A 27,015-nucleotide genomic window follows, 5' to 3' on the forward strand; every position below is an offset into this window, starting at 1 on the left:
TCAAAGAGGGAACCTTCAGCGAGGCCCTGGGCACTGAGCCCGAGAAGAGAGGCCCGCGGTGGACAGGAACGACCACTCAGGCCCTTTAAGGCGGAGCGCCGCGGCTTGAGCAGGCAGGGGCGGTGCCAGGGCCCCTCGCGGCCGCTGATTGGGCGGCGCTCCCGATCGGAGCGGCTCCGCGGGCGACGATTGGCTGGCAAGGGCCGGGCGCCGCCGCCAGGTGATACAGGGTGCTGGTTCCCGCGGCCACGTGGGGGGCGCCGGGGGGCGGGGGGCGAACGGCGGAGACGCGCAGGGCGCGCCGGGGGTGCAACGCGAAGCTGCGGCGACGGGACTCGAGACGCTGCGGCCGCGGTGAGTGCGCGCGGGGGAGCCGGGAAAGGGGCCGGGGCTGGCGAATCGCCGGGAGTGGGGCTCGGTCCCCGGGCGCGGAGGTGGGAGGAGGTCTCGCTTGGGGAGGAGCATCTCGGCCGCTTCCCTCCATCACCGCCACCGTGGCCGTCCATCACCTCCGCCGTCACCTCCACCGTCCCCTCCGCCAGCGTCCTGCCTCGCTCGCCCCTCGGTTGGTCCGGGGAGTTTCTCTGCGCCGAGCCGGGGACCGCCAGCCCATAGCCCTGGCCGCGCTGCACAGGAGTGACAATAATAGCAGGACTAGTGACCCACGCGGGGGAGCGCTCCGTGTCGCCCGGGCGCTGGCCCCGGCCGTGCCTTCTGAAAACAGCACTTTCCGCTCCCTGTCGTCTGCTCGGAGAGGCCATCCTCGACCAGCCTGTATTAAATAGCACCCCCCCACACACACACACATCACGATCCTCCTCACCCTACTGTATCTTTCTCCAAATCACTTAAAGCTCCCCTGAAATGTCGATTTCCTGTACCGTCCCCCCAGCCCTGCTTGGGCGCTCCCCGAGGGCTGGGACTTGGTTTTGTTCACCGCGCACATGGTTGGCGCGTGGAATATTGTCAGAGGAGCGGATAAATGAGCAGCCCCAGGAGGCAGCTGCTATTACTATCCCCGCTTTACAGGTGAGGAAGTAGAGGCCGAGAGGTCTTGTGAGCCTCACAATCCATGATGTTGATCTTGACCTCTGGCTGCTTGGTCCAGTGCCCTCCCACCTGGTGGCCTAGGGCAGAAGGAGTGTGTCCCGACAGGGGAGCAGGCTCTTCTGTGTGGCTGAGCCAAAGGTAGTGGAGTAGTGGAGGTGGGGCAAGTGACCAGAGTGGCTCTGGCAGCCCCAGACCATCTGGGCAAGGGAGGCCATCAGACTGAGAAAGCAGCTGTTTCACTGGTAAGATCAGCCCCCAGCACCTGAGGTGTTCCCGGCAGCTGGATAGACTGGCACTCGCCAGGCTCCCATGGTGGACACCCTGCTTACTTGGGAAAGGAGTCTGGGCAGAAGGACACTGCCATGGCCTAGGGGAAGAGCCCCCAGAGACCCAGGTTTGCTTCCCAACTCTCCCTTATGCTGTGTGACTTTGGGCAAGTGGCTTCACCCCTCTGAGCTACACTTTGCTAAGCCCAGAGTCCAGGCTGAGTGGTCTCCCAGGATGCTATAAAGGTGCCCCCCCACCCTCCCGCATGACTCAATTCAGCTATGGTGCAGTGCAGTAGAGGGCTTCTACCCTTGACTCTCAAGGCAAGTCAACCCATCCAGTACCCTGTCTCTAAGCAGGACCACCTGGAAATTCTCAGAGGAGCAAAAGAAGAGCCCCAGCCTCATTCCAAAGGTGTCCCCCTAGAAAGGTGCTGGCCCAGCCAGGTTCCCATGTAAAACCTTGGAAAAACAAGGGTGCTCCAAAGAGATAAATGGGTGTTTGTGCCCAGAGCGAGTTCCCAGGTCTGTTTCTGGGGTTAGGGTGAGCCTGGTACCTTCACTCATCCCTTGGGCAGCCCTCAGATCCCGGCCTGGGGCTGACATGCACTGGGAGGCAGGGAGAGGAAGAGAGAAACTTCCAGTTTCTTGGGGGATTGGGGAAGGATCAGGTGATGGTGGGGGGGGTGCTCCCCACCCCCACTCTCTGGACAGTGGAGTGTCCCCAAGAAAGCTGCCGCTCTGGATCTGGAGGGAGGAGGCGGTTCGCAGCCCGAGACACAGCTGTCTCGGCATGTGTGAGAGAGAGCGTGAGTGTGCCTGAGGACCCGCGCGGCTCTTTGCCGTCACACCCAGAGGGTCTGAGGGGCTGTGTCAGCACAGGCAGGATGGGAAATGTGCTCCTCATCTCCCCCTCCTCCCACCCCTCCTTTATCTATTATTTTGTCTTCACTTCTCTGTTCCCACATCTGCTGGCTGCCTTTTAGCCTCTCCTCTTTCCCTCTCTCCCTTTTGCCCCATTTGTGGTTTGGTCTTTTATTCTCCGCCGTCTAGGGCATCCCAGCCCATAATGTGATAATGAAGTCAAGAGGCGAGTTCCCTGGAAGCCCCGCTTCCATGCCTGGAACAGCGGCCAGATAGCTTTTGTGCCAGTTACACATCTAACTTTGTTGTATTTGAACATAAAATGGACCCAAAAAAAACATGGTTTTTAATAGGCAGTGGACATGATGTGAAAAATGATCACGATCAAAAAGTGGAGGGTGCGAGGCCAGAAAAGCAGGAGGGGAGAGGGTACAGGAGGGGGGAAGCAGGTGGGCGTCCAGGGGACCATGCAGCCCCTATTTCTGGCTCTTCTGGCTCTGGCCACTCACTGAACGTAGGGGGTTGCTCCCAGAATGTAGTGGGTGGCTGCCGCCCCACCCTGGCTGAACCTGGGGCTGAAGGTCTGGGCGGGCAGAGGTAGGGGCCGTTCCTGGGCTCTTGGGGCTGGGAGTGTCAGTTCCTGAGCACCCCCAGGACACACCCATTTCCTGCCCAGCGCCCTGATATCTGCTTTCTCCTGGGGGAATCCTGGCTCCCAGGCAGGCTCTCCTTCTGCCTTGCTCTCCTTGACTGGGAGGTCTTCCTGTCTTTCAGTGTAAGGAGGGCCCTGAAAGTGGTCTGACCTCGCTGTCCTCCCAAGCTCCCTCCTGAACAGCAGGCTTTGGGGTCCCCCATCCTCTGTGTGTGCCTGTGAAGCGTCCCTCCTGCTCCTCCATTCTGTTTTGGAGCCCTCACATGATCCCACGTTTGGGGATGAGGACATGGAGGCTCAGAGAGGTGGGGCCGTTTGCCCAAAGTCACACAGCATTTGGACCCAGGTCTCTCTGATCCAAAGTGCAGTGATTGTTAGTAGTCTGGTGAGTAGCCAGGCAGGATGCCGGATGGAGGTGGGGTCTAAGTTGGCCCCAGGAGGGACTGAGGGAGCTGAGTCATGGGGGACCCAGGCAGAGGTAATCAGCCATTCTTTCTCAAGATGCCTTACTTCTGCATTTGCTGTGCACCAGCTGTGGTCCTGAGCTCTAATGGGGAGTGAGCACTATCCTTGTCCTTGAGGACAGTCTAGTAAGAGAGGTTTCCTTCTCTCTTCCACTAGTGGCTCTGGGAAAGGGGCCCCACAAAAGACCAAAACCTGGGCTGGGTTGGGGGGCAGGGCTCCCCAGCCACCTGGGGGCTTCGGTCAGGCTGGCCGAATGAGCCAGGGCCTGTGAAGCATGTCGCTAGCCTCAGCAGCTCAGGGCATCCAGCTCATGGGCCACTCCCATAGAGCACAGAGCTCCTGCCCTGGAACCTGCTATGGCTCCCCACTGCCCACAGCGCACAGCCTAAATTCCCTTGGGGTGACATTTAAGGCTGATCCCAACCTGGCTCTGGCCGCTCTTCTGGTAAGGTCTACCCAGGGGCTCTGCTGCTTTCCTCCCTGTGCCTCTGCATACTGTTCTGGCAGTGTCATACCCCTCCTCCCAGGTGGTACCTTCCCAGGCTGCCCCCCTTCCCCTGGCACTTTGTGCAGGCTGGTTACATGGCTCTCACCCCTACTTCCACCCCCCGGGGCAGGCCCAGGCCAGAGCACAGAGGTAGCCTGCCACACCCCTCCCTTCAGCTCTTTCCCCCAAGCTCACTCCTCCTTGCAGCAACCCCCGCCTGCCTTTCCCCGCCTTCTGTCTCCTTTATCACCGTCTAGCGTATTCCCTGTCTTACTGATTGATTTGTTCAGTGTCCATCCACACAAGCCTGTTGGCTCCCTGAGGGCAGGAGGGAGTCTATCGTTTTGCTCTGGGCTGTGTATTCTCTGTGTCCGCAGTGCCCTGGACATTGCCTGGCACACAGCAAGGCCTCAGGAAGGATTTATGGGATGAAGGAGCTCACTGGCCTCTGAGGGGGAGCAGTGCGGCTCGAGCACCCGGGAGCCATCCTTTCTCCCCTCCCCTTTGCAGCCTCCTCTTCTGCGGAGCTCGAAACTGGGCACCCTGGGGGCCATGCAGAGGGCTGGGGCAGGGGGCCGGAGGGCCTCTGACTGCGGCCCTGCCCCTCACCGGCCCAGGTGCATCACCAAGTTCGCCCAGGTGGGTGGGGCCACCCCCATGGGGTGTGCTCTGGTGGGCGGGGACTGAGTGCAGGTCCTGGGGGGTGGGGAGGAGCTATTCCCATCTTCCCTCCCCGCCCCAGCCTCGAGAATGTGTGTGTGTGTGCACAGATGAGGAGATGGGGCCTCAGAGGGGCAAAGGGGCTTGACCAAGGCCACCTGCTGGGAAGGCAGCAGAGCCCGCTAGACCCCGAGTCCAGTGCTCTGTCACTGTCCACAGCTTACCCAACAGAGCAGAGTGTGTGTGGGGGGGCGGAGAGCAGGGGGGGCAATCTGGAGGACTGGATCAGGAGCCATGGTCCCGACTGCCCTGCCTCCCTCCCGCCCTCACCACACCCCCAAGCAGTATGTGGGCTCCTTCCCGGTGGACGACCTGGACACCCAGGAGAGCGTGTGGCTCGTGCAACAACAGCTGTGGGCACTGAAGGTAGGGAGCTGGAGGGGGTGGTGGTGGTGGCACGTGCCTGTCCCCGGCAGGGATCACAGCCTGGGAAGGTCAGGCTGAAGTGGCCCCTGCGGCCATCATAGAGATGGAGCGGGTGAGGGCCAGGGAGGGGCGGAACCAAAGCCATTCTGAGAAGTGGGCCCAGTGAGGGCCACACCCAGGCACCTGAAGCCATGTCCCTTATGCCCTGGGATCCTTTCCCTTGCTTTCCCTTGGGCAGTCATGACCTGCCCCATGGGTGGAAGCCACAGATGGGAGATGTAGGGGATGGTCATAACATGGCCAGCTAAGGCCCTGGCTGGGGAGTGGTCTGCCAGGCCCCATCCACACCTCCCCAGCTCCTGGGGAGTCCACTCTCCAGGGCCCAGTCCCTTGGCAGCCAGGGTGGAGTTGGCTGACCAGCCTGTGGTGACTGGTCCTAGGGCAGGGCAGGGCAGGGCCTGGAAGGTAATGCCTGCCCCCGACCAACTCTCTCCCACCTAGGATTGTCCCCGACGCCGGGCCGTCATCTTGAAATTCAGCCTTCAGGGCCTCAAGATCTACAGCGGGGAAGGCGAGGTAGGAGCCTGTGTGGGTGCAGGTGAGGACTGGACAGGCCCGGTGTCCTCCTCCCTCCGAATGCACCCGACCCTGCGCCACCCCTCGAGCATCCCTGCCTCTCCAGCCTGCTCTGGGCCTTTGGACGTCCTCTCTCCAAGGGCCCGACCCTCAGCTTGGCAACGGTTTCTCACCCCCAGCCCCGGTCCTCCAAAATCTCCAGGCGCTACCTCCTGGCCTGAGTGTCAGGACCATCCGCCCCGGGTTTCTGCAGGCCCCGGGCCTCTGGGTAGGCCTGCCCAGGGTTGGCTGGGGGGCTGTGGGCTGAACACTAACCTTGTGCCAGACTGTGCACCCCACAACCCCAGGGCCAGTCTCCGAAGACTGATGCGAATCGTGTCCCAGAGGTGTGCATTGCAGGGGCCCTGGGGTCAGGTCCTGGGCCACTTGCACGAGGTCTCACTGACCCCCACCCACAACCTCATCAGAGGGGTCACTGTCCCCACTCAATAAGTGTCACAAGGGCTCAGAGGACTGTGCTTACCTGCCCAAGTCACCCAGAGAGCCAGATTCAAACCCTGGTCATCTGCCTCCAGAGACCAGGCATGCACCCCACGGCCCGCTGCCACTGCCTTTCCCCGTGACCCTGCAGGCCGTGAGCACTTTGCCGCTCAGTTCCATAGCATGGTGGGGGGGGGGCAATCCCAGCCAGCAGGTTAGCAGTGGGGAGCAAGGGACTGAGCTGGGAGGCCATGTGAAGGATGTGGGTTCCCATTTGAAGGAGGGCTTAGGCAGGCATGGAAGGAGGGAAGAGTCCTTCCCCCAGGAGCCATGGGGCGGCGGGGGGAGGCTAAGCTGGGCACCCAGGCTGGAGGGCAGGCCCCAGAGACCAGCCAGCAGGTGTGTGGGGCCCACAGGGCTTGCACCCCCTGGGCCAGCAGCTGCAGGCCACGTGGCGGGTCTGATGGAGGCCATCCTGCCCACTCCCCAGGTGCTCCTGATGGCTCATGCTCTGAGGCGCATCCTCTACTCTACCTGGTGCCCAGCTGACTGCCAGTTTGCCTTCATGGCCCGAAACCCCCAGAGCCCGGCCAGCAAGCTCTTCTGCCACCTCTTTGTGGGTAGCCAGCCTGGAGAGGTATCTGGGGCACAGGGCCGGGCTTGGGGGTGTGCCGTGCGTCAGCATGGGCTCTGGGGACCAAGACCTTGGAGGGCTCAGCTAAGCTGGCCGGAGTCCCCTTCAGACAGGCACTCCTTGCCCCACCGGCTCCTTCTGTGGCTCTGCCCACTGAGGACTCCACAAAAGCAGGTTAGTGGCCTCAGTATTCTCTGGGGCCTGGAAGTGGGGATCAGGCCATGTGCTTAGAAATTGGGTGGTCACACTGCCAGGCCTTTGCTCATGCTGTCTCTTGGCCTGGAATTCCCTTCCCCTTCTGGCAAGTTCCAGTTTGCCCTTCAAGGCCAGCCCATGTGTCTATGAAAGCCTACCTGGAGTCCTCTGGACCACTCTTCCTTCTGAGGTCCCGGGACATGAACCACACTCTATCATCCGTCTGTCCCTAACCACAGACAATGGAATTCTTTAAGAGTAGAAACTGGGGCCAGGTCTTGAACTGCTCTAGTGCGTGGCCCCGTGGGGCTAGCGGGTGAGTGGGTAGATCCCCGAAGTCAAAGCCAGTACGACCACCATGAACAGCAGAGCCTTGGCAGCCAACTGTGTGGCCGGCAGAGGCTGGGCTCGGTGCCATCTAGCAACATTTGCCATTACCCTGTATCTCAAGCTCTGTGCAGGCTCCTGGAAGGACAGGTGGCTGAGACATTGCCCTTGATCTTCCAAAGCTCACGGTTCCAACATGTTGGGGCTGGATAGTGTGTGTTTGGGGTAGAACATACTGGCCCCGGAGCAGTCGGCTTTTGCTGGGGGCTCTCTGTGCTCCACTTCACTAAAGAGCACAGGGAAGTGGGGATGGGGAAACTGAGGCCCGGAGGTGCCATGATCTGCCCAGAGTCACACAGCAGCCCCTAAGTGACAGAGCTGGAACTGGATCCCAGGTTGCAGGACTGGAGGGTCTGGGCTCATAGCCACTGCTCTAAAAGGGCACAGACATAGGGTGGGGTAGTCAACCCAGGGGCAGGAGTGCATTTAGTCTATGTATTCCCAACCCCAAGCATGCTGTCTGGAACAAAGCAGATGCTCTGGATTTGTCAAATGAACAAAGGAAGCTGGTAGGGGGGACTGCGTGATTGTGTTCTGAGGGGTGAGAGGGAGTTTTTCCAGGAAGAATGGGGAAGAGGATCCCAAGCCAAGGGGGGCATGCCCTAATGGTGAGTGGGTGGATGTCTAAGGAGTCCCCCAGGAAACCTGTCCCACATGAGCCAGCCCCTTCCTCCTCCCTAGGTCCAGACCCTGCACCTGCTGCTCTGCCGATCCTTCCAGCTCGCTTACCTCTTGCAGCACCCTGAGCAGCGGGCACAGCCTGAGCCCTGCCTGGGGTCTGCAGGGGACATGCCCGTGAAGCCACTGTCCAGCCCTGGGGGCCCCCCTGGCCTAGTACGGGAACCCTTCAGCCGTGATCAGCTCTCACAGAATGTGCACGCACTGGTCTCCTTCCGGCGGCTGCCAGCAGAGGGGCCTGCAGCCGGTGGGGTATGCTGCACCCCAGCCAGGGAGTGGGCAGTGGACAAGGGAACTGGGCGAGGGATTGGGGGTCGTGGGAGGGGAATGCGGCACATCAGCAGGAAGGGGCTTTGCCTGACCTGACATGGGCCTGAATCTGCCTGCCCCTGTGGGCCCCTCTTGGTGCCCTAGAAGGAGCTGCCAGAGTCAGAAGGCCGAGGGGGCACCCGCCATGCCCGCCTGGGGAATCCTTACTGCTCGCCCACGCTGGTGCGCAAGAAGGCCATTCGCAGCAAGGTGATCCGCTCTGGGGCTTACCGAGGCTGCACCTACGAGACTCAGCTGCAGCTGTCCGCTCGGGAGGCCTGTGAGTTGCAGGGGCTCGCCTGCCACGTGGTTGCAGGGGCGCAGGCCTGGGTGGGCCCTTGTGAGTCAGAGGGCTGGACCTGTGTGTGGATATGCCCGTGTCCACGTGAGTGTGCATCCAAGGTCTGCATGCCCGGGGGCTTGCCTAGGAGATTGGATGGGATGTGCTCCAGCTGGTGAGCAGGTGTGAGTGGGCTGTGCCCGTGCACGGATGTATCTCTATGGGGGGAGACTTGGTGAGGTGACAAGCATGGCCGGGATGGGGTCTGTAGCGGTGGGGTGGCCTGGCCTCTCTCCCTCTGACCCCTGGGTGGTCTCCGCAGTTCCTGCCGCGTGGGAGGCGTGGCCCCGGGGGCCTGGTGGCCCCTCGTGCCTGGTGGAGAGCGAGGGCAGCCTGACAGAGAACATCTGGGCCTTTGCTGGCATCTCCAGGTAGGAGGGGCCTGGCCTGGCTGGTGCGCAGCCCCTCGGGGGGGCGGCAGAGGAATGGACTCTGGCCTCCCCCAGGGTCCTGACGTGTGCACCTTCCTGTGCAAGGGCAGAGCCTTCCTGACCTTGGTGGCGCCGGGCCAGGGGCTTCCCCCACTGGGCCTCTTTTCTCAGATGTGAAATGGGGATAATCACAGGCCTGTGGAGAGGATCAAATGGGGTCATTCAGGCAAAGCTCTCAGCACCTCGCCTGTCACAGGGCAGCCGCTTGCTAACCGCCAGCTCTTCAAAACTCTCCGGGTTGGGTCTTGAAGCAGTCAGCCGTCAAGGACCCCTTAGACGCCCCTTAGGAAGGAAGTCTAAAAGCTTCCCTTGGCGGAGGGCCTACTCTCGGTCAGGCACTGTTTCTGGTTATGCCATCGCCCAGGGGAGCGACGTGAGGCCCGGGTACCGCCCTCAGCCTCTCCCCGCTGCCCTCCCAGGCCCAGCGCCCTCGCCCTGCTGCGGAGAGACGTGCTTGGGGCCTTCCTGCTGTGGCCCGAGCCCGGCGCCAGTGGCCAGTGGTGCCTGTCGGTGCGGACACAGTGCGGTGTGGTGCCCCACCAGGTCTTCCGGAACCACCTGGGCCGCTACTGCGTGGAGGTGAGCGTGCGGGCAGCCGGCCCCGCCCCGGCCCCGCCTCTGGCCCGCAAGCCCCGCCCTTTCTGGCCGGCGGCCCGGAGCCCACTCGCCTCATCACGGTACCCCACTGGCTCTCTCTGGCCACACCCCTTATTTAACTAACTCTCCATCTAGTTTGTCACTGGACCTGCTGGCCCTGCCCTCGGGCCTCCAGGGGGGGCTTTTTTTTTTAAGATTTTATTTAATTATTTGATAGAGAGCGAGCGAGCACAAGTGGGGGGAGCAGCAGAGGGAGAGCCACCCAGGTGCCCCCAGAGTCTTGGGCCCAGGTCATGCCTTCCATGCAAGATCCCTTGTGAGGGGGTGGTGGGTGCCCAGAGCGGAGCCATGGGGGAGGGGAAGCTGGAGCTTCAGCCCTTTCTGCCCTAGCACCTGCCTGCTGAGTTTGCCAGCCTGGAGGCCCTGGTGGAGCACCACGCTGGGACCGAGCGCAGCCTCTTCTGCTCCCTGGACATGGGCCGTCTGAACCCCAGCTATGAAGATCAGGACTGCGGGTCCGAGGGCAGACCCACCCGGACACTGCGGCCCCTTGGTCATGCCAAGTCAGAGGCAGAGCTGCAGGGCCTGGGCTAGGAGGCTAACCCCCTGGACCTACCTCACCCTGGGTTCTGGGCCTCAACAGGCCGCCCTGCCCTTCTGCCACCCTGCTAGTCACCAGTTCCATCCAGTCACTCTGCCCCTTGGACCAGTCTTCCATCACTTCACTGACTGTGGTAGGGGGGAGCCCTGACATTGGGGACCGCTGGGGGCTTCTCACGAGACATGGGGCCTGTCGAGATTGGAGGAGGGGCAGGCGGAGCTCCAGGCTTCCATTCACTTGCTGGGTGACTTTGGAAGCTAGTCTGTGGGCTTCACTTTACTCCTAGGCGGGGAGCTTTCTAAGGGGGGGCAGGAAGGTTTGTTCATGAGGGATGTGGCCCTCTCCTAAGGAGGCCAGGCCTTGGGGCCCTGACCAGGAGTCTCCCGAGAGTACCCAGAGGTAGCCAGGCACATGAGGGCGAGGTGTCTGGAAAGGCAGGAGTGAGTTCTCATCGTGGGCAAGGACCTGGGGGCGAGCGCCACTCTGTCCAGAAGAGAAAGAGAGAGAACTTGGAGGAGCTGATGGGCACAGTGGCTGGGCTGAGCTGCACCCAGGCTTACAGCACAGCCTGTGTCTCAAAGCATCTGACGTTAAGGGAGTCTTCCATTGAATTCTATGAATTCTGTTCATAGGAATGAGGCTTAGGAGGGCACAGAAGGGCAGGATGGACAAAGAGCCGTGCCCCCCACCAAGCCTGCACCCAGGTGGACATCTGTGTATAGAAGGGACGTGATCCCACAGGGCAAAGAATCTGTGCCGCTTAGAAAGGCTGGTTTGTCTCCAGTCAAATCCACAAGGTTGTGATTCCTGCCCCCACGCCCCCAAGGACCACCAAGGCGCGCGCGCGCACGCGCACACACACACACACACACACACACACACACACACACGGGTTCATTTCCTTTGTCCATTTGACTGGGAGGGGCCAGCAGTGAGCCGCAGGTATACAGGGGTGACCAGGGTCCTATTCAACTCATCCTGCAGGCCAGTCTGGGTTTAGGGGCTGCCTGGAAAGCCACCTGATTCTGGTCCACTTCCCATAACGTGGTGCTGGCCATGGTTGTCAGGGGCCGCCTCACCAGGCCTGCCCCACTGGGGATGGGGTCAGAGCAGAACCATCCAAAGGTGGATCTGATGTGGGCCCTGCCAGAGGGGCCTTGGCCTCAGCAGGCAGGGTGGGTACAGGGAAATGACTCTGGTCTAAGGCACTGGCCCTGCAGTGACTGACAGGTCCAGGTACCCCACCCCCTTATAATAACTAAGCTCGAAAGACTGACATGAATCCCGAATTATTTAGGGCACAAGTTCACTTTGGAGGAACTTCTATTCCTGAGGCAGAGGGCGAGTCACGAATATGGGGGCTGCACTCTCCCGCATCTGGGCGTGGGATGTGACTGTTCTGTGCCTTGAACATGACGGATTTCTGACTCCTGGGAGGCAGAGGGCAGGCCTGATGGAAGAGAAAGAAGGGAGGCTCCTCAGGAGGTCAGGCCAGGGCTTCCCAGCTTACAACTGCCTGCCCCGGAAGTGGTCTGGGCTGGGGACCATGTCACTCTCATCACGGGATAGCAGGGGTGGGAGGCGGCTGTCCTTTGGGGGTTCTCACCAGAACCACAGCGCTGAGTTTACACTGAATGGGAGGGGGGACTGGGACTCAATTCACAGCCATTTCCACCAGGACGCATGGTCCCTCGTGGGAGGCCTGGTCTCGCATTTCCCTGGCCAGGAGAGGGGTTTGCTGATCCGGTGTCCAGAATTACAGCACCCGAGATGTGTGTTTAAGACCTGGTGACTGGCCCGGGCTGAGGCCAGAGCCTACCTCTGTGAGAGATGGGTTTTGCTGAGCACATCCTCCATGTGGACAAGGTATCAGGAATGTTCTCAAAGCACTTTAACATTCCATCACACAGTATTCATCATGTGGTATGCATAGGGCAAGATTTTTGACCCATGTGTGCAGATGCTTCAATGTCTTAATCATAGATCAGTTTTCTCTTTGTTCCAACCGGCACCACCTGCTCTCCTTACTGTGTGGACTTGAAACAAATAAAATGCATTTCTTCGGATTGTCTAGTACAGACTTTTCCTTTGAAAGGCAAGGTCTTTGTCCAGTTTGCCTCTCTTGGTTTGCCAACCATGCCTTCAGCTGGTGCTGAATGGTGAGCCAGAGGGATCCTCTCCTCGGGCCCAGGATGACCTGAAGGAACCGGGTGGGTAGATTTATTCAAATCATCTCTCTCTGGTAAAACCTTGAGTGGGTATTTCCTGCAGGAAAATGACAGCCGCTATTCTGGCTAGAGGGATTTGGGCTGCGCCGGGGGATATTGGCCTGGCAACCTCTCCCGCCAAAAGACTTTTTGGCTCTCACAAATAGTTTGGTTTTGTTTTTTAACCTGCGTCTTAGAGAAAATGAGGGCGGCATTAGAAGGACGCTTTGCTCTGTCGGAGGCAGCCCTCCCCTGAGTCAGTAGAGGGATGTGGATAAAAGGCAGCAAGGTCCCTGTCGCCTCGGTAGGTCTCTAACTACCGGGTGAGGCCCTGACTCCTGTATCTCTCCCCGTCCTAGCTGGGCAACCTCGGGCAAATTGCTTAACCTCTCTGAACTGGGCAGTGGGGATTAGAGGAGAGAGCTGATGCTCCCGCGAAGCAGGCCGCCCCGGCCAGCCAACAGCTAGGGGACGCTCCTGCGCGACTCTCCCAGCGGCGGGGTACCGAGAACGCGCGGACCCCCTCCCCCCCCCCCGCCCACGCCGGGAGCCGCCGGCTGTGACGCCACGGGCGTTGCCCGGCAACCGCGAACACCGCGGCGGCGCGCGTGCCCGCGGGCGGCTGGGGCGGCTCCGGGGCTCCGGTCCTGCGGCGGCGCCTGCAGCGCGGATCCCCCCCACTGCCTCCTCCCCGGGCCGGGCCTCAGGGACGGGCGAGCCCGGGCGCGGGAGGAGGCGGCGGCCCCGGCTCCGGTCCTGCGACCCCCCACCCCGCCGCGCCCCTCCTCTCTGGGCGCCCCCCGAGGAGTCCCGGCCCCCTGCCGCGGCCCCGGCCCCGCCCCCGCCCCGGCGCTGGCCCCGCCCCCTAATCCCGGCGGTCCCGTGTCCCGGCCGCGCCGCCCACGTCGGGCCGCCCCCTGGGGACCCTCGCCGCGGCGCCATGGCCTCGGAGTCGGTGAAGGTGGTGGTGCGCTGCCGCCCCATGAACCGGCGGGAGCGGGAGCTGAACTGCCAGCCTGTGGTGACGGTGGACTCCGCGCGCGGCCAGTGCTTCATCCAGAACCCGGGCGCCGCCGACGAGCCGCCCAAGCAGTTCACCTTCGACGGCGCCTACTACATGGACCACTTCACCGAGCAGATCTACAACGAGATCGCCTACCCGCTGGTGGAGGTGAGGGCGCCCGGGAGGCCGCCGCCTAGGGGGCCTGAAGGGACAGTATTGTCCCCGAGCTGGGCGGGAACGGCCTTCTGGAGGTGGTAGGTGGACACCAACAGGTTGGGCTGAAGTCTTTTGTCTAGGCAGGAGACAGCTGGAACCCACCTCCAACGTCCACGTTCCGGTGTGCACTGTCCGCAAGGCCAAAGCTGGCCCTCGCCCCACCCCTTCCAGCCCCCTGCCCACAAGGACTCCGGCCTCCAAGACTACTTGCCCTCCACCATCATCTGAGAACTTGAGGACTTCTCTAAACGCTCTAGCCACTTGCCCCAGCCGCCACCGCCTCCTCTTCCCAGGCTGTGGCCTCTGCTTTCTCCCCTCAGCGTTCAGAATCCTCTCTCATCCTCCCTCATACAAAGATCTCTGCTTCCCTCCTTCTGCCTTTGTCTGGGAGGAACGGAAACCGTTTAGCTTTGGTCTAGCCCATCATCATCTTCCTCTCAGCCGTTCGGGAACAAAGAGGCAACACCAGTTTGTCACCCTTTATAGGGCTTTTGCTTTCCGGAGCACTCACACCAGGTCACTTGTACACTTCACAGGTGGGGAGACTGAGGCCCAGAAGAGGGAAACTTGCCCAAACTCCCATGGTAGGTTTCTAGCAGAGGCGTGGCGGGGAGCTACACCTCCTGTCTTCTGGCCAAGGGCTCTTCCTTTCTACCAGCATCTCCCCAGCTGTTCAGTGAGTCACTAGTTAAGTGAGATGTCCCAGGTTATCCCAGGAAAAAAGGAAAAGTTTGGGAAATGCTGCATACACCCTCCCTCCCATGAAGCTTCACAGGGCACATTGAGATACCTGAGGCTCTGGGGAGTCCTGCAGCAAAGGAACTGATTTGACTTCCTGAACCCAGTGTTTCGAAAATGCACTTTAGAACCTTTGTTGTTTTCGCTGGCAGGCCAATTAACACCCTTCAGAGCACCTCCTGTGGCTGCCGCATCTCTCCTACCAAGGCTCGGTCAAAGCCCTTGAGAGCATTGAAGTGTTCTGAAGCCCAGAACTCCCCAGCGGTCAGGGCCCGATGGAAGTGATGCCCGGGAGACGAGGACAGCTCTCCCCCAGGTTGTGGTCCCAGACGCTGGGGATGGCCAGGCCGTCCTTCTGCTGTCCGGCACTCCCAGGCTGGAAGGGACCTGAAGGGTTGTGTCTGGTTCCCCCCCGCCCCTCCGCCGCCGCATTGGGTCCTCGAATGTCCACCCAGTGGCAGGAGTTCACTCTTCCCAAAGCAGCCCCTTTCCCCTTTGCTTCTTGGCTCCTAGAAGACCGTTCTGCATGGTGAGCCAGAGTCAGCGTCCCTGAAGCTTTCAGCCACCTGCCCTGGCTCTGTCCCTGAGGCCCTACAGACCTCCTCTGCTCCTTTGTCCAGGATTGGCCCCTTAGAGATTTAAAGATTCCAAGATTGAGTCCTCCTTGGCCTTGCTCATGGGTCCCTGCCTCATCCTGGAAGCAATCCCCTGAGCATGCTTCCCTCATCAGGGTCCTCAGGAAACCCCAGCCCAGGGTGGGAGACATTAAGGACACAGAGGCTCTGTCACATCTCCCCTCTGGCTCTCCCTCCTGCCCTGAGGTCCCCCACTACTTGGGATTCTCTGCCAGACACCTGCCTCCCTCTGGACATCCCCCAGAGCCTCGCACTCAACATGACAGCAGCTCATTTTCATCCATTCATCCATTCAGCTAGCAAGTAGCAGCTCCACACCAAGCCTGTCCTCGGCTTGGGGACCACAGCCCTGAAGGAATCATAGGCTCTGCCCTCCGGGAGCTCATGGTCAGGGGGAGGAGCAGCTAAGCTAATAGCTACAATCTAAGGTGATGAAGAGGAGGAAAAGCCTGGGGCACGTTGGCAGCCAGAGAACCTGGACTTGGAGGGCATGGGAAGGGAGGGGAAGGCTGGGAGGGCTTCCTGAAAGTGGTGAGGTTTAAGTTGAGACCTCAAGAATGAGAGGGGTAGGCCAGGTAAGAAGGTGGAGGAACGGGCCTTCCAGGTGGAGGCCTGCATTTTACTCTGTGGTCGTGTATAGAGCTGGAGTCCTTCCCCTGGTGGGGAAACTGAGGTCACGAGTATCACAGAATGAGGTGGGGTGGTTGTGATACCCAGCACAGTGCCTGCTCCCCTGCTCCATCCTGCTGCTTCCCATTAAATGAGTAGCACGCAAAGCACAGCCAGGGTGGCTCTGAGCCAGGAGCAGCCGCACCGTTAGGGCCGGAGGGCGGTGTGTCTGCCCTGCGGGGCTCTGAGCCCGCTTCCAGGCTCTCCCAGGGCTTCTGCCACCTCCACAGGGCCTCCCATCCAGGCCCTTGCCTTTGGGTCCCTATTGCACAAAGCCCCAAGCACTTCTGACCGCCCCTTCTTGCCCTTTTCTTTCCTGCTTCTCCAGCCCTTAAATCCAGTCCCTATTCCTGATCTTCTCCGACCCTGGCTGATCTCTCTGGCTTTCCTGAGTGCTGCCCACCCGAGACCCACCCTTCTGCCCACTCGGCACATTCTCACAGGAGCTCCTCACCTCCACACCTGGCCTGCCGCCTGGTCCACGGGCTCTTTCCCAGCCGGCGACTTTGCCATCTGCCCCTTCTCCCGGCCTCACACCCATGGCCTTAGATTTGCCCCTGATGAGCCGCCCCCAGCCCACGCACGGGCCAGGTACCATGGCTTCTACCATACCCAGACGTCAATGCAGTAGAAGCCATAGGTTTCGGTCCCTGGGTGGGACATTCAGCGGTGTGCTTGGGAAGGGGCAGAAGGGGGACATGAGGCAATTTAAGACAGATGCTCTTAGGGGCGCCTGGGTGGCTCAGTTGGTTAAAGCGACTGCCTTCGGCTCAGGCCATGATCCTGGAGTCCCGGGATCGAGTCCCACATCGGGCTCCCTGCTCAGCAGGGAGTCTGCTTCTCCCTCTGACCCTCTTCCCTCCCGTGCTCTCTATCTCTCATTCTCTCTCAAATAAATAAATAAAATCTTTAAAAAAAAAAAGACAGATGCTCTTAAAAATTTTTTTTAAGGTTTATTAATTTCAGAGAGAGAGAGAGAGAGAGAGAGCGCAAGCAGGGGGAGGGGCAGAGGGAGAGAAGCAGACTCCCTACTGAGCACAGAACCCGATGTGGGGCTCAATCCTAAGACCCAGAGATGAGGACCTGAGCTGAAATCAGGAATTGGACACTTGACCAATGGAGCCACCCAGGCACCCCGGGACAGATGCTTTTTATTTCAGTTGCAGTAGTTATGTGTTTAATGTAAAGTAGGAGAAATACTTAGCACATCCAATCTGTAATGCAGTTTCATGGGAATTACAGCTGAGGATGACAGCAAGTTAAAGAGTCCGTTAGCAGTTGATTTCCTGAAAGTCTGCTGGTTAGTACTAGAGCAGGGAGACGTGCAGAACCTGGGGTGGAGGTACAGAGTGGCCCACATTTAGGACCCATTCCACGGGCAAGCTCGTCCCTTGAACATCTGGAGGCATCACTTGATGGGTGAGACCTTTTTGAAGTCTTATGTTTTGCCTTAAAAATGCACATAAAATTGTTTTCTCCTTCACTCCAGAACAATGCTGTTCTGTAGAACTTTCTGCAGTGGTGGAAATGTTCTGTATCTAGGCTGCCACTGGCCATCGGTGGCAGGTGAGCACTTGAACTGAGGCTAGTGCTACTGAAGGACTGAATTTTAATTTTGTTTAAAATCAAGTTAAAATGGGGCGCCTGGGTGGCTCGGTTGGGCGTCTGCCTTCAGCTCAGGTCATGATCCTGGGGTCCTGGGATTGAGCCCCACGTCCGGCTCCCTGCTCAGCGGGAAGCCTGCTTCTCCCTCTCCCACTCCCCCTGCTTGTGTTCCCTCTCTCACTGTGTCTCTGTCAAATAAATAAATCTTTAAAAACAAATAAAATAAAATCAAGTTAAATTTGAATAACTACATGTAGCTAGTGGCCGCCACACTGAACAGCACAGCTCTGGAGCGATGATTTCCAATACAAATGTAATGTGAGCCACATACTTAATTTAAATGTTCTAGTAACCACATTTTATTTTATTAAGATATTTGTTGTCTTATATAATATGATTTGTGATAGGTGTGACTTTAATTTTTAACTTAATTTTAAAAAATTTTTTATTTTTTAGAGAGAGCGTAAGCAGGGGTGAAGGGCAGTGGGAGAGGGAGAGAGAGAATCTTAAGCAGCCTCCACGCCCAGCATGGAGCCCCCACACGGGGCTCGATCTCACAACCCTGAGATCCTGACCTGAGCCTAAACCAAGAGTCAGACGCTCAACCTACTGAGCATTTTAGAAAGGGAAAGGAAATAAAGGGAAATTAGCTTTAATAATAGATTCTATTTAACCCAGTATATCCAAAATAGTATTTCAAGAAAACATACTAATAAATGTCATTGTATAGTAACAGTGAGATATTTTCCATTCTTCATGCAAAGTCTTTGAAATCAGCTATGTGTTTTACACTGTAGCATGTCTCCATGCAGATGCTAAAGTGTCAACAGTTGAAATGAAATGAAACAAAAAATAAAGTGTTGTTTAATGAAAGAACATTTTATACTGCTTCACTTAAGTGTAAATGCACTAAAATCAGATCAAATAAATTCAGTTTCTCAGTCTCACCGGGCCCATGTCTAGTATGGCTGGTGGTTACCCTACCCAACAGTGAAGCAGTCTCTAGTTTTGTGTAGAATACCTTCTCCGGGTTTGGGTGACACTGATACTCTGGGCCCTGCATCATGTTGATCACCAGGGCTGCAGGTGTCCCCGGCTCTAGGGGGCCCAGCAGGGGATCGGGCTGCCCTTGCCTCCCCACAACACCCGCAGGGGGCTGTCCCTGTGTGCAGCCCCCACCCTCTGATAAGGTGCAGGTACCCACACAGTGGTCAGGGCTTCCTTGGACAAAGGAGAGGTGCTCGTCCAGTTCTGCTCATAAAAATGAGGCCTAGTCCTCAGAGAAGCTGTGAATTGTGACTTCGAGCCTCCTTCAGCAGTGGTCCCTGGGGATCCCGAGCCCCACGGTGGTCCACAGGATGGGTCTTTGCAGTGTAGCTGGGCGTAGATGCCAGGTGGGCCCTCGGGGCCTGGGAGCAGCTCTCCTGTGCTGACACAGGCTTCCCCCTCCCCCATGCTGAGTTCTAGAATCAATGAGCTCATGAGCTCTGCAAGGGCAGGGAGTGGGGTCGCGCCCTGTTCATCCCTGTGTCCCGCCTGGAGCGTGGTGCCCACGCCTATGGAAAGAATCAGTGTGGGGCGCCTGGGTGGCTCAGTCGGTTAAGCGACTGCCTTCGGTTCGGGTCATGATCCTGGAGTCCTGGGATCGAGTCCCGCATCGGGCTCCCCGCACGGCGGGGAGTGTGCTTCTCCCTCCGACCCTCCCCCCTTTCATGTGCTCTCTCTCTCTCTCATTCTCGCTCTCTCAAAAATCTTTAATAATAAAAAAAAAAAAAAAGAATCAATGTGTCCGTGAATGAAGACTGACTTTAGGGCTGCCCCTGGTTTCCTTCCTTTCTTCTCTCCCCTCCTCCCTGCCCTGCCTGCCCTCAGCCTCTGACCCCTCTGTGCCCCATCAGCCTGGGAGGCCGTCCTCTTCTTGACCCCTGTCGGAACCCTGAGCCACCTTTCAGCGCCCCCACTCTGCCCGCCCTACCCAGGAGGCTCTGTGATGCTCCCCTTGCACCCCCTCTCCTTGCCCGCTCCCTGGACACCTGCACTTGCCTTGTATGAGGATCACTTGTGTGTGTCAGTCTCCCCACCAGGAGGGAGCTCCTTGGGGACAGAGCTGGGACTTACTCATCTCTGCACCGCCTGCCGGCCGGGTGCCATCACAGTGGGTGAGCTGGGGAGGGGCCCCGAGTATCGCCGGGCTGGCCAGCCTGAGAACCGGGGTTGTGGTTCCCCCATGCAGGGTGTCACTGAGGGCTACAATGGCACCATCTTCGCTTACGGCCAGACGGGCAGCGGGAAGTCCTTCACCATGCAGGGCTTGCCAGACCCATCTTCCCAGAGAGGCATCATCCCCAGGGCCTTCGAGCACGTTTTCGAGAGTGTCCAGGTAGGGGCCTCGCGGCGGGAAGGGGCGGCGCCGGTGCTCAGGGCCTGGGGGCCCCCCTGGACGGTCGGGCGCTGGGTCCCGGAGCACCGGTGCCCTACGGCAAGGCCACTGAATCTGTCGGAGCCTGCTGTGACCCGACACGGATGAGCAGAGGCAGGCTCTGGTTTCCAAAAGGGGATGGGAGAACTTCACATTGAGAAAAATTCTGCCTCCCAGTTCCATGTTTTTCTCCTGCCATTTTTGGACTTGAACATTTCACTTGCTGTCCCATGTGGACCCGATGATCCAGAGCACCGGCCTGAGAAGGGGTTGTAACAATCAGAGCCTCCCTTTTTTATTAAGCAGTTGCTACAGACCAAGCCTAGTGCAAACCCCTTTGCATCATTATCTCACGGAACCCCCACCCTGGCCCCAGGAGATCACCATTATTCCCATTTTCGAGATAGGGAAGCCCAGACTTATCGCCCTTCTGTGCTGGGCAAGACCGGTTGTCCCAGTGCCAGGCTACGGGTGAGAATTGCTCCGGTGGTCACTCCTGGCCATGAGCAGAGATTCCTGCATCGGGGAAATGGCAGGGTGGGGACCGTGACCCCGGTCAGCTGCAGAGCCTACTGTACCTGCTCCCAGGACTCATGTTGGTGCCCCCCCACCAGGAACATTTGCAACAAGGAGAGATCAGACCATAGCCAGTGCTTGGTCCTTACCTGTGGCCTCAGTTTCTCTACCTGAGTAATGGGGAGGCCTCTCCCATTTCATTTCCCCTGAGGCTGTGGAGAGAGCATGTGACAGTAGCAATATGAGAATTATGCAATCAGAGGAGCCCCGGGGGGCCCACCGAGCTGGAGAGGAGGGGTGGGCGGCTGACCAGGCAGGCGGACAGGGCCAGGAGGGTTGGGGACTCCCCTCCTCTTGATGTCATCGCCTCTCCTGCCGCGATGTCCTTCCGTGATGTCCTGGCTGCAGAGGGGGAAGGCGACAGGGCCAGCATTGGCAGGCTGCTTTGCTGTCCCTGTCCACACCCTGCAGTGTGCAGAGAATACCAAGTTCCTGGTCCGGGCCTCCTACCTGGAGATCTACAATGAGGATGTCCGTGACCTTCTGGGGGCTGACACCAAGCAGAAGCTGGAGGTGGGTGCGGATGTGGCCGGGGCAGGGAGGGGCAGAGGAAGGGTGGAGGTTGGCATCGGGCCGAGCTCTCTCAGAAGCACGGGGAAGGTATCCTGGGGGCACGTGCACCGGTTCAGACTAGAGTGGGGACTTTTGAACTTGAATTCTGGAGGAGTCTCAGAATGCTTTTTGCAGGGGAGGGGCTCACCGGCCTACCCCCGACCACACAGTGGGGGACTGGACCTTACCTGGGGTCATGCCACCTATATCTGGTGAAGTAGATGGAGTCTTGTAATAGATTTCATTTGAAAAATGGGTTTCACTTCTAAAAAAATTACTTTGAAAACCCCTAAGGGCCCCAAAAGCTAGAAAGACGGTGATAATGATTATCATTTATTGAGCACTATTTACTGACTGCTTTAGGCACATGATCTTATTACTAGTCACAGTGATCCTGTTGGGTAGCCGCTGTCCCCAGTTTCCCAGTGTGGGAAGGGACGCTTAGGTTAATTCACTTGCCTATGTGTGTGGCCAAAACTGGACTTGAACCCAGGTCTGTCTGACTTCAAGGTCCTGAATCTCAGCCATCCCATTTCATGGCTGTTCGTGGCCTCAGATTCTGGGACTCTGTTCCCCTTTGCAAGGGGTCTGGTGCAGGGCACCCAAGGACCGCAAGGGGTCTGGTGCGGGGCACCCAAGGACCGGTGACCTGACCCTTATAAAGTGAAGACTGAAGAGGGCGGTGAGAATGAGCTGCTTGCAGAGCCCGACGCACAGAAGGCATTCAGCGTGCTGCTGTGAGGGGGTCACACAAGACAGGCAGAACTTGGCTGACCCTTTGGGGAGCCCAGCGAGGTCAAGTGACCTGCCAGGACCAGACAGCCAGTTGGTGGCAAGGTTGGACCCAAGTCTAGGCCTGAGTGTGAGGCCTGGATTATGTGTCCTCTCTGGGACTCTTTAAATGCTGGGTGGGCCGGGTCAGGGCCAAGGGGGCGGGGCCAGCACAGGGCAGGGGAGGGGGGAGGCTGAGGCAATCCTGTGGCCAGAATGCGGGTGGCTGCCCCTGACTCCCATGCTTCTTATCTGACCAAGCAACCAAGAGGCCCACCTCCTTCAGAGTCAGAATGCCCGAGTTGGAGCATCACCCCCAGGAGGTTGCCATGGAGATGCCCATTTTATGGGTGAAATTGTCTGAGAGAATGTGACTTGCCTGAGGCTAGGAAGCCACAGAGACAGGGTTGGACATTTTCTTTCTTTTTTAAAAAAGCTTTTTTAAATGAACGAACGGATGAATGAATGAAATAGAGCGTGTGCTAGTGCAGGGAGGGGCAGAGACGGAGGGGAAGAAGAGGGAAAGAATCCCAAGCAGACTCCGCGCTGAGCTCGGAGCCCAGCATGGGGCTCGATCTCATGACCCTGAGATCCTGAGATCATGACCTGAGCCGAAATCAAGAGTTGGACGCTCAACCATCAGTGGACTGAGCCACCCGGGCATCCCCAGGGTTGGACATTTTCTGTGACAAACTGCTTGAGTCTCCCCAGGGCACATGCCTTGACAGCCAAGGGAAAGGGGGCAGAACCAGGTGAAGGGGCTGCTGCCAATGCTTCCCGGCCCTCCTGGCTCCTGGTGACCTCTAGATTGGACAGGATGTTGGAATCACCTGGTTCCCCCCAATCCCTGCCCATGTGGAGGGGGCAGGGCTATTTCCCTACTCAGCCTGAGCCTCCACTTGTCGCCTGACCACCACCCCCCCCGCACTGGCCCTGGGTTCACCTGTGGTGTCTGTGAGTTCCTCTCTGACCTGCGACCACTCTTTGATCCAAGTGAGCAGATCAGACCCCAGGGAGCAGCTGTCTTTAAAAATGTGTTTGTTCTGGCCATACTGTGGAAAAATCCCTAAGAATTTGAGCTGGAAAAATGCTTGAGAGCTTCTAGTCGGCCCTTTCCTAGTACAGATGAGGAAACTGAGTCCCAAGGAAGGGAAGGGAGGTGGCCAAGGCCACACAGCTAATTACTGGTAACGGTATTGGTACCAGAACTTGTGGGATCTGAGTGGTCAGGTGCTTTCCTACCAGAATTTTTTGGGGTCAGCAATATAGAGACTGCCTAGGGCACTCAGAGGCCAGTAGTGGGGTTCCGGCCAAGGGAGGTGCATCCATCAGGTGACCCATTCATGCCGCAAAGACTGGGATGACCTGTGGGTGCCAGGCGCCAGGCCACGTGCTACAGCGGTTCCCCATGGGTGTGTGACCTCCCTTCCTCCCAGGCCCCATCCCGGCCTGGTACCTCCTCCTCAGCTCCTGACAAACACAGCAGCGCTTTGCTCTTTCTATGCAGGAACCTCCAGCCGCCCACCTGGAGTCTTTCTACTGTCTTCTCTATCCTGGAGCTGGAGCAGCTGAGTCATAGCTCCGCCCCCAGACAGGGAAATGGGGGTGGGTAGGAAGGCACAGGACGTTGCTCCCACGTGTTAGTCCCGAAGGGCCAGCCTAGGGGATCTGGGGCAGCAGGGGGCCCTCCTCCCCTCCTTCCACACCTAGGACTCTACAGTGTCCTCCATTACCCAGGCCCTGAGCGCTGGCAACTGTGCCCCTGCCCCACGTGGGCCCCAGGCCTCAGGCTTGGTGAGTCAGGCTGCCCTGGGGGCGGGGGCTGCCAGTGACAGGTGCCCTCTGAGACACTCCCCGCCGGTGCACGGGGTTGCGGGGGGGGGGGCCGCTGGCCCCTGGCGAAGGTGCAGATGGTTGTTCCTGGGAACCTCAGAACAGCCTTAGGGGGAGGTGCTGCTCTGATCCTTTATTACAGAGGAGGAAAACTGAGGCTCAATACGCCTGGGTAAGACCAGCCGCGGGGCACACAGTCAGGAAAGGGTGAGGCTGGATTTGAATCCAGGTGCCCAGGCCCCACCACACGGGCTCTGAACCCGTGCTTAACACAGGGCCTGAAGGTTTTGGTGATTAGTGGTGAGTAGATCAGCCCGGACGAGGGATTTGGGGAGGCAGAGTTTCACTCCCTCCCTCAACCACCACCACCAACCACCCTCATGGAGGCAGCCCACACTGGGTGGTGGAGGTGAGGCCCTCAGCACCTCTCAGTGTACTGGGGGGCAGTGTCAGGAGCCCCTCCTGCCTGGGGGCGTCTGCCCCTCGCTGGCCGCATCCCAGCATCCCAGCCGTTGCCATGGTGCCCAGGCTCTGGGCTGGGTCTCAGGGAGGAATAGTTACTTGGGCACTCAGAGCCTCCCTGGGAGAGCAGGGCTGAGGCCGAGGAGGGCCAAGATTTTGGGGATCATGAGGTTGGGGAGCAAGCCTTCCAGGGCCTAAATATAGGGCAGTGGCATCCCTACTTGAGGGCTCACCCCCCACCCCTGTGCCCTGTGCTGGTGGCACCCCTCCGAGTACCCACCGGACTGGGTTTTAGCTCCACCCTCTTCTCAGACCTCATAGTGGTTTTGCAGAAATAGAATTTATCATCGTCTGACAGAGGGAACCGGGGTGAAGAGAGGCAAATTGACTTCTCCAACCAGCAAGGGGCAGAGCCAGTTCTCTAACCCTGGGGGGCTGCCCGACTAGGAGATTAGGAGCCTACTGCTCCCCAAGAGGCCGGATCAACCGCTCACTCCCCAGGGCCCAGGCCGAGGTCACAGCAGGAGGCAGCCCAGGCCCCAGGGGCCTGGGACCTGTGCGATGGGAGCCAGAGGGCGCTACCAGAGCATTTCAGGCCAGCTTCAACCACCCTTTACAAGGTCTCCTGCTTCTGGCCTTGGTGCTCCATCCTCACCCCCACATCCTAGGTCAAGGTCAGCCCTTTGTCATTTCAAAGTTCAGTTTCTGCGGGATGCTCCAGCTTCTCCATTCTCTGCTTCTGGAGTCTTCCATCGCCTGGGACCCCACAGCTTCCCTGATAGTAATAGCTCTGTGACCTTCAGCAAATCCCTTCCCAGTCTGTGCCTCGTTTGCTTTTCCATTCTGGGAAGGCCAGTCCTTCAGTCTGGGCCTGGGGGTTTCTCTGCACTCGAGCAGATAGGGCGAGCCTGTGTGCCCACCCCCCACCCCACGCAGCAGCGGCCCAGCCCCACATGGGACCCCGAAGCTGCCTGCAGCACCGGAGCCTTCTGTGGCTCAGACCAGCAGGGAGGGGACTTGTCCCAATTCATTCTGCTCTCGCAAGAGTGGTTTTATTTTCTCACACTTGAAAAATATTGCATTTCACAGCTCTGTGTCAGCAACAAAACAACTTGGCTGCCTGGAGAACAAGCAGGGAGCAGTCAGATAAATTAATTTACTCGCTGCCATCACGCTGATGGCTGGAGGCCGGTTTGAGCTGCGGGCCAGTGGGAGTTCTGGGCAGCAAATGGCCCTTTGCCGGCCACGATCCAAGGGCCTGGGAACGTTCCTGTCTCTCTGGAGCCAGAGCAGAGAGGCGATCAGGGGCCATGCCGACCGGGCAAAAGAGCAGCTTTCAGAACCCTCGGGTGGCTACAGGGTCAGCCCCTGGAAGCTGAAGCTCCCAGTCTAGAAAGGCCCTTCATAATAATCGCACCACCACCAACAGTGCGGACAGCGCCTGGCGTTATGGAGCACTTACCGGTGCCAGGCCCTGTGCCAAGCCTTGGATGGGCCTTATTTGACGGAATCCCCACCACATCCCTAAGGGATGCGTATGTCATACCCATTTTACAGATGTGGAAACTGAGGCCCAGAGAGGTTAAGTTACTGGCTCAAGGTCCCACAACAAGGAAGAGGTAGGGTGGGTTTGAGGCCGGTTCCACCTGGAACAAAGCCCTTGCCTGTTGCAGGGACCTTGAGGTGCCACCCTGCACTGCAGGAGGGCAGAGGGGGCCTGAACTGGGCCCTTCACTGGGTTCCTTGGGGATCCCTGCCCCCACCCGGCTCTGACCCATCCCTCCTGCCCACAGCTGAAGGAGCACCCGGAGAAGGGGGTGTATGTGAAGGGGCTCTCCATGCACACGGTGCACAATGTGACCCAGTGTGAGCACATCATGGAGATGGGCTGGAAGAACCGCTCAGTAGGCTACACGCTGATGAACAAGGACTCCTCCCGCTCCCACTCCATCTTCACCATCAGCATCGAGATCTACGCTGTGGGTACGTGGGGCTGGTGGGGGCGGGGGAGCCAGAGCTGGGTGCCAAGACCCTTTACCTCCTGGGGCCTCGGGGGACCCATCTGAAACTGGGAGAAGATGCTCGAACTGCCTGGAGGCCACCCAAGAGGACCCTCCTGTACGAGGGCCCACGTTTCCAGGATAAGCGGCATCGTCAACAATAATACTACCACTGGCAGATCATATTGAGCACCTACTACGTGCCACGCGGTTTCTGTGTATTAGCTCGTGTACTCCTTGCCACAAGCCCAAGAGGTGGCTACTAGCATCGCCCCCCATGTTACAGATGAGGAAACCCAGGTCCCGCAACTAGAAAGCGTCAGAGCTGGCCCTCGATCCCTGGACCTTTTGGAGTCTCCTCTTTCTCTGCAGTGCTCCCCACCCTTCAGTCATCTCCCCCATCCCCCCTTCTAAAAGAGTCCCTGAGAAGGGAAGAGGAAGGGAAGAACCTCATATTTATTTCTGGCCACCGATAGCGGCTGTGCTAAGCACTTCACAGGCTTCCTTCCGTTTACAGCCCACGGAAGTCCTAGAGGCAGGCATTCTAATGGCCATTTTACAGATGGGAAAACTGAGGCTCTGAGAGGGCCGAGGCTTGCTTGTGCAGGGTCCCACCGATAAGCGGGGGAGCTGGGATTCGAACCCCAGTCTCTGATATCTGGGTTTTTCCGAGTAACACGACAGCTGCCTCCGGGTCCATCGTGAATAGAACTCTCAAGAGCACTGCAGCAGGAAAGAGCCTCGGCCCAACCAGAAACATAATTCTGGAGAGATCCCCGACCCAAGGTCAAAGCCGGGGTACCTCCTACGACATCGCCCAGCATGTGTGGTGACCTGGCCCCAGGCCAACCGCCTGGTGCTTGCTGGGTCTGAGTCTCCCCAGGGTGCTGATCTGGGTTGGGCAGGGTCAGTGAGGTCACAGCGTCATGCGGTGAGGCTGTGGGGGCGGGGGGCAGTGTCTAGGGCAGGTGAGGACAGGTCTGGAGGGGGGAGGACAGAGTGCCTTTGGGGGTGCCTCTTGGTCTTTGCAGAAGGGTTTGAAGGATGCAGCAGGCTGCCTGGAAACAGGCTTTTAAACAAATTTATTTTTTTATTTTTTTATTTTTTTTAGCGAGTGCGTGAGTGGGGGGAGGGGCAGAGGGAGAGGGAGAATTTTAAGCAGGCTCCACACTAGGCATGGAACCTGCTGTAGGGCTCCATCTCATGACCCCAAGATCACGACCTGAGCCAA

General features: G+C 58.8%; 2 protein-coding genes across 11 annotated transcripts in view; both read left to right on the forward strand.

Annotated features, from left to right (window-relative positions):
* The first annotated feature begins 276 nt into the window (after positions 1–276).
* Positions 277–12,147, forward strand: SH2D5 (SH2 domain containing 5). 3 transcript variants are annotated; one of them, XM_073903616.1, is made up of 10 exons: positions 277–354; positions 4,295–4,423; positions 4,787–4,870; positions 5,372–5,446; positions 6,417–6,563; positions 7,824–8,072; positions 8,235–8,409; positions 8,732–8,840; positions 9,320–9,479; positions 9,888–12,147. In XM_073903616.1, the coding sequence occupies exons 2-10, from the start codon at positions 4,337–4,339 to the stop codon at positions 10,089–10,091; spliced, it is 1,290 nt and encodes a 429-aa protein (XP_073759717.1). In that variant the 5' UTR covers positions 277–354; positions 4,295–4,336; the 3' UTR covers positions 10,092–12,147. The 3 variants fall into 3 exon arrangements, with proteins under 3 accessions (XP_073759717.1, XP_073759718.1, XP_025711494.1); XM_073903617.1 differs by having other exon boundaries at positions 8,238–8,409; XM_025855709.2 differs by having other exon boundaries at positions 4,790–4,870.
* A 779-nt stretch (positions 12,148–12,926) lies between these two features.
* Positions 12,927–27,015, forward strand: part of KIF17 (kinesin family member 17) — a 42,723-nt gene continuing 28,634 nt past the window's right edge. For all 8 annotated transcript variants that reach the window (XR_003205104.2, XR_003205102.2, XM_025855755.2 and 5 more), the window contains exons 1-4: positions 12,927–13,476; positions 19,405–19,551; positions 20,578–20,679; positions 25,578–25,767. Coding sequence is in view for 6 of the 8 variants with exons in the window: in XM_025855755.2 (XP_025711540.1) it covers positions 13,246–13,476; positions 19,405–19,551; positions 20,578–20,679; positions 25,578–25,767 (670 nt within the window). In the remaining 2 variants the exon portion in view is untranslated. The remainder of the gene's footprint in view (positions 13,477–19,404; positions 19,552–20,577; positions 20,680–25,577; positions 25,768–27,015) is intronic.

Source organism: Callorhinus ursinus, unplaced genomic scaffold (genome assembly GCF_003265705.2).
Source record: "Callorhinus ursinus isolate GAN/ISIS: 27379988/994484 unplaced genomic scaffold, GSC_fseal_2.0 scaffold18, whole genome shotgun sequence".
Classification (NCBI taxonomy): domain Eukaryota; kingdom Metazoa; phylum Chordata; class Mammalia; order Carnivora; family Otariidae; genus Callorhinus; species Callorhinus ursinus.

Coding starts and splice junctions, on each gene's coding strand:
- SH2D5 (XM_073903616.1), top strand. CDS start 4,337: ATGCAGAGGGCTGGGGCAGGGGGCCGGAGGGCCTCTGACTGCGGCCCT. Junction 8,410..8,731: donor GCTGTCCGCTCGGGAGGCCT/GTGAGTTGCAGG, acceptor TGGTCTCCGCAG/TTCCTGCCGCGTGGGAGGCG. Junction 9,480..9,887: donor TGGGCCGCTACTGCGTGGAG/GTGAGCGTGCGG, acceptor TTTCTGCCCTAG/CACCTGCCTGCTGAGTTTGC.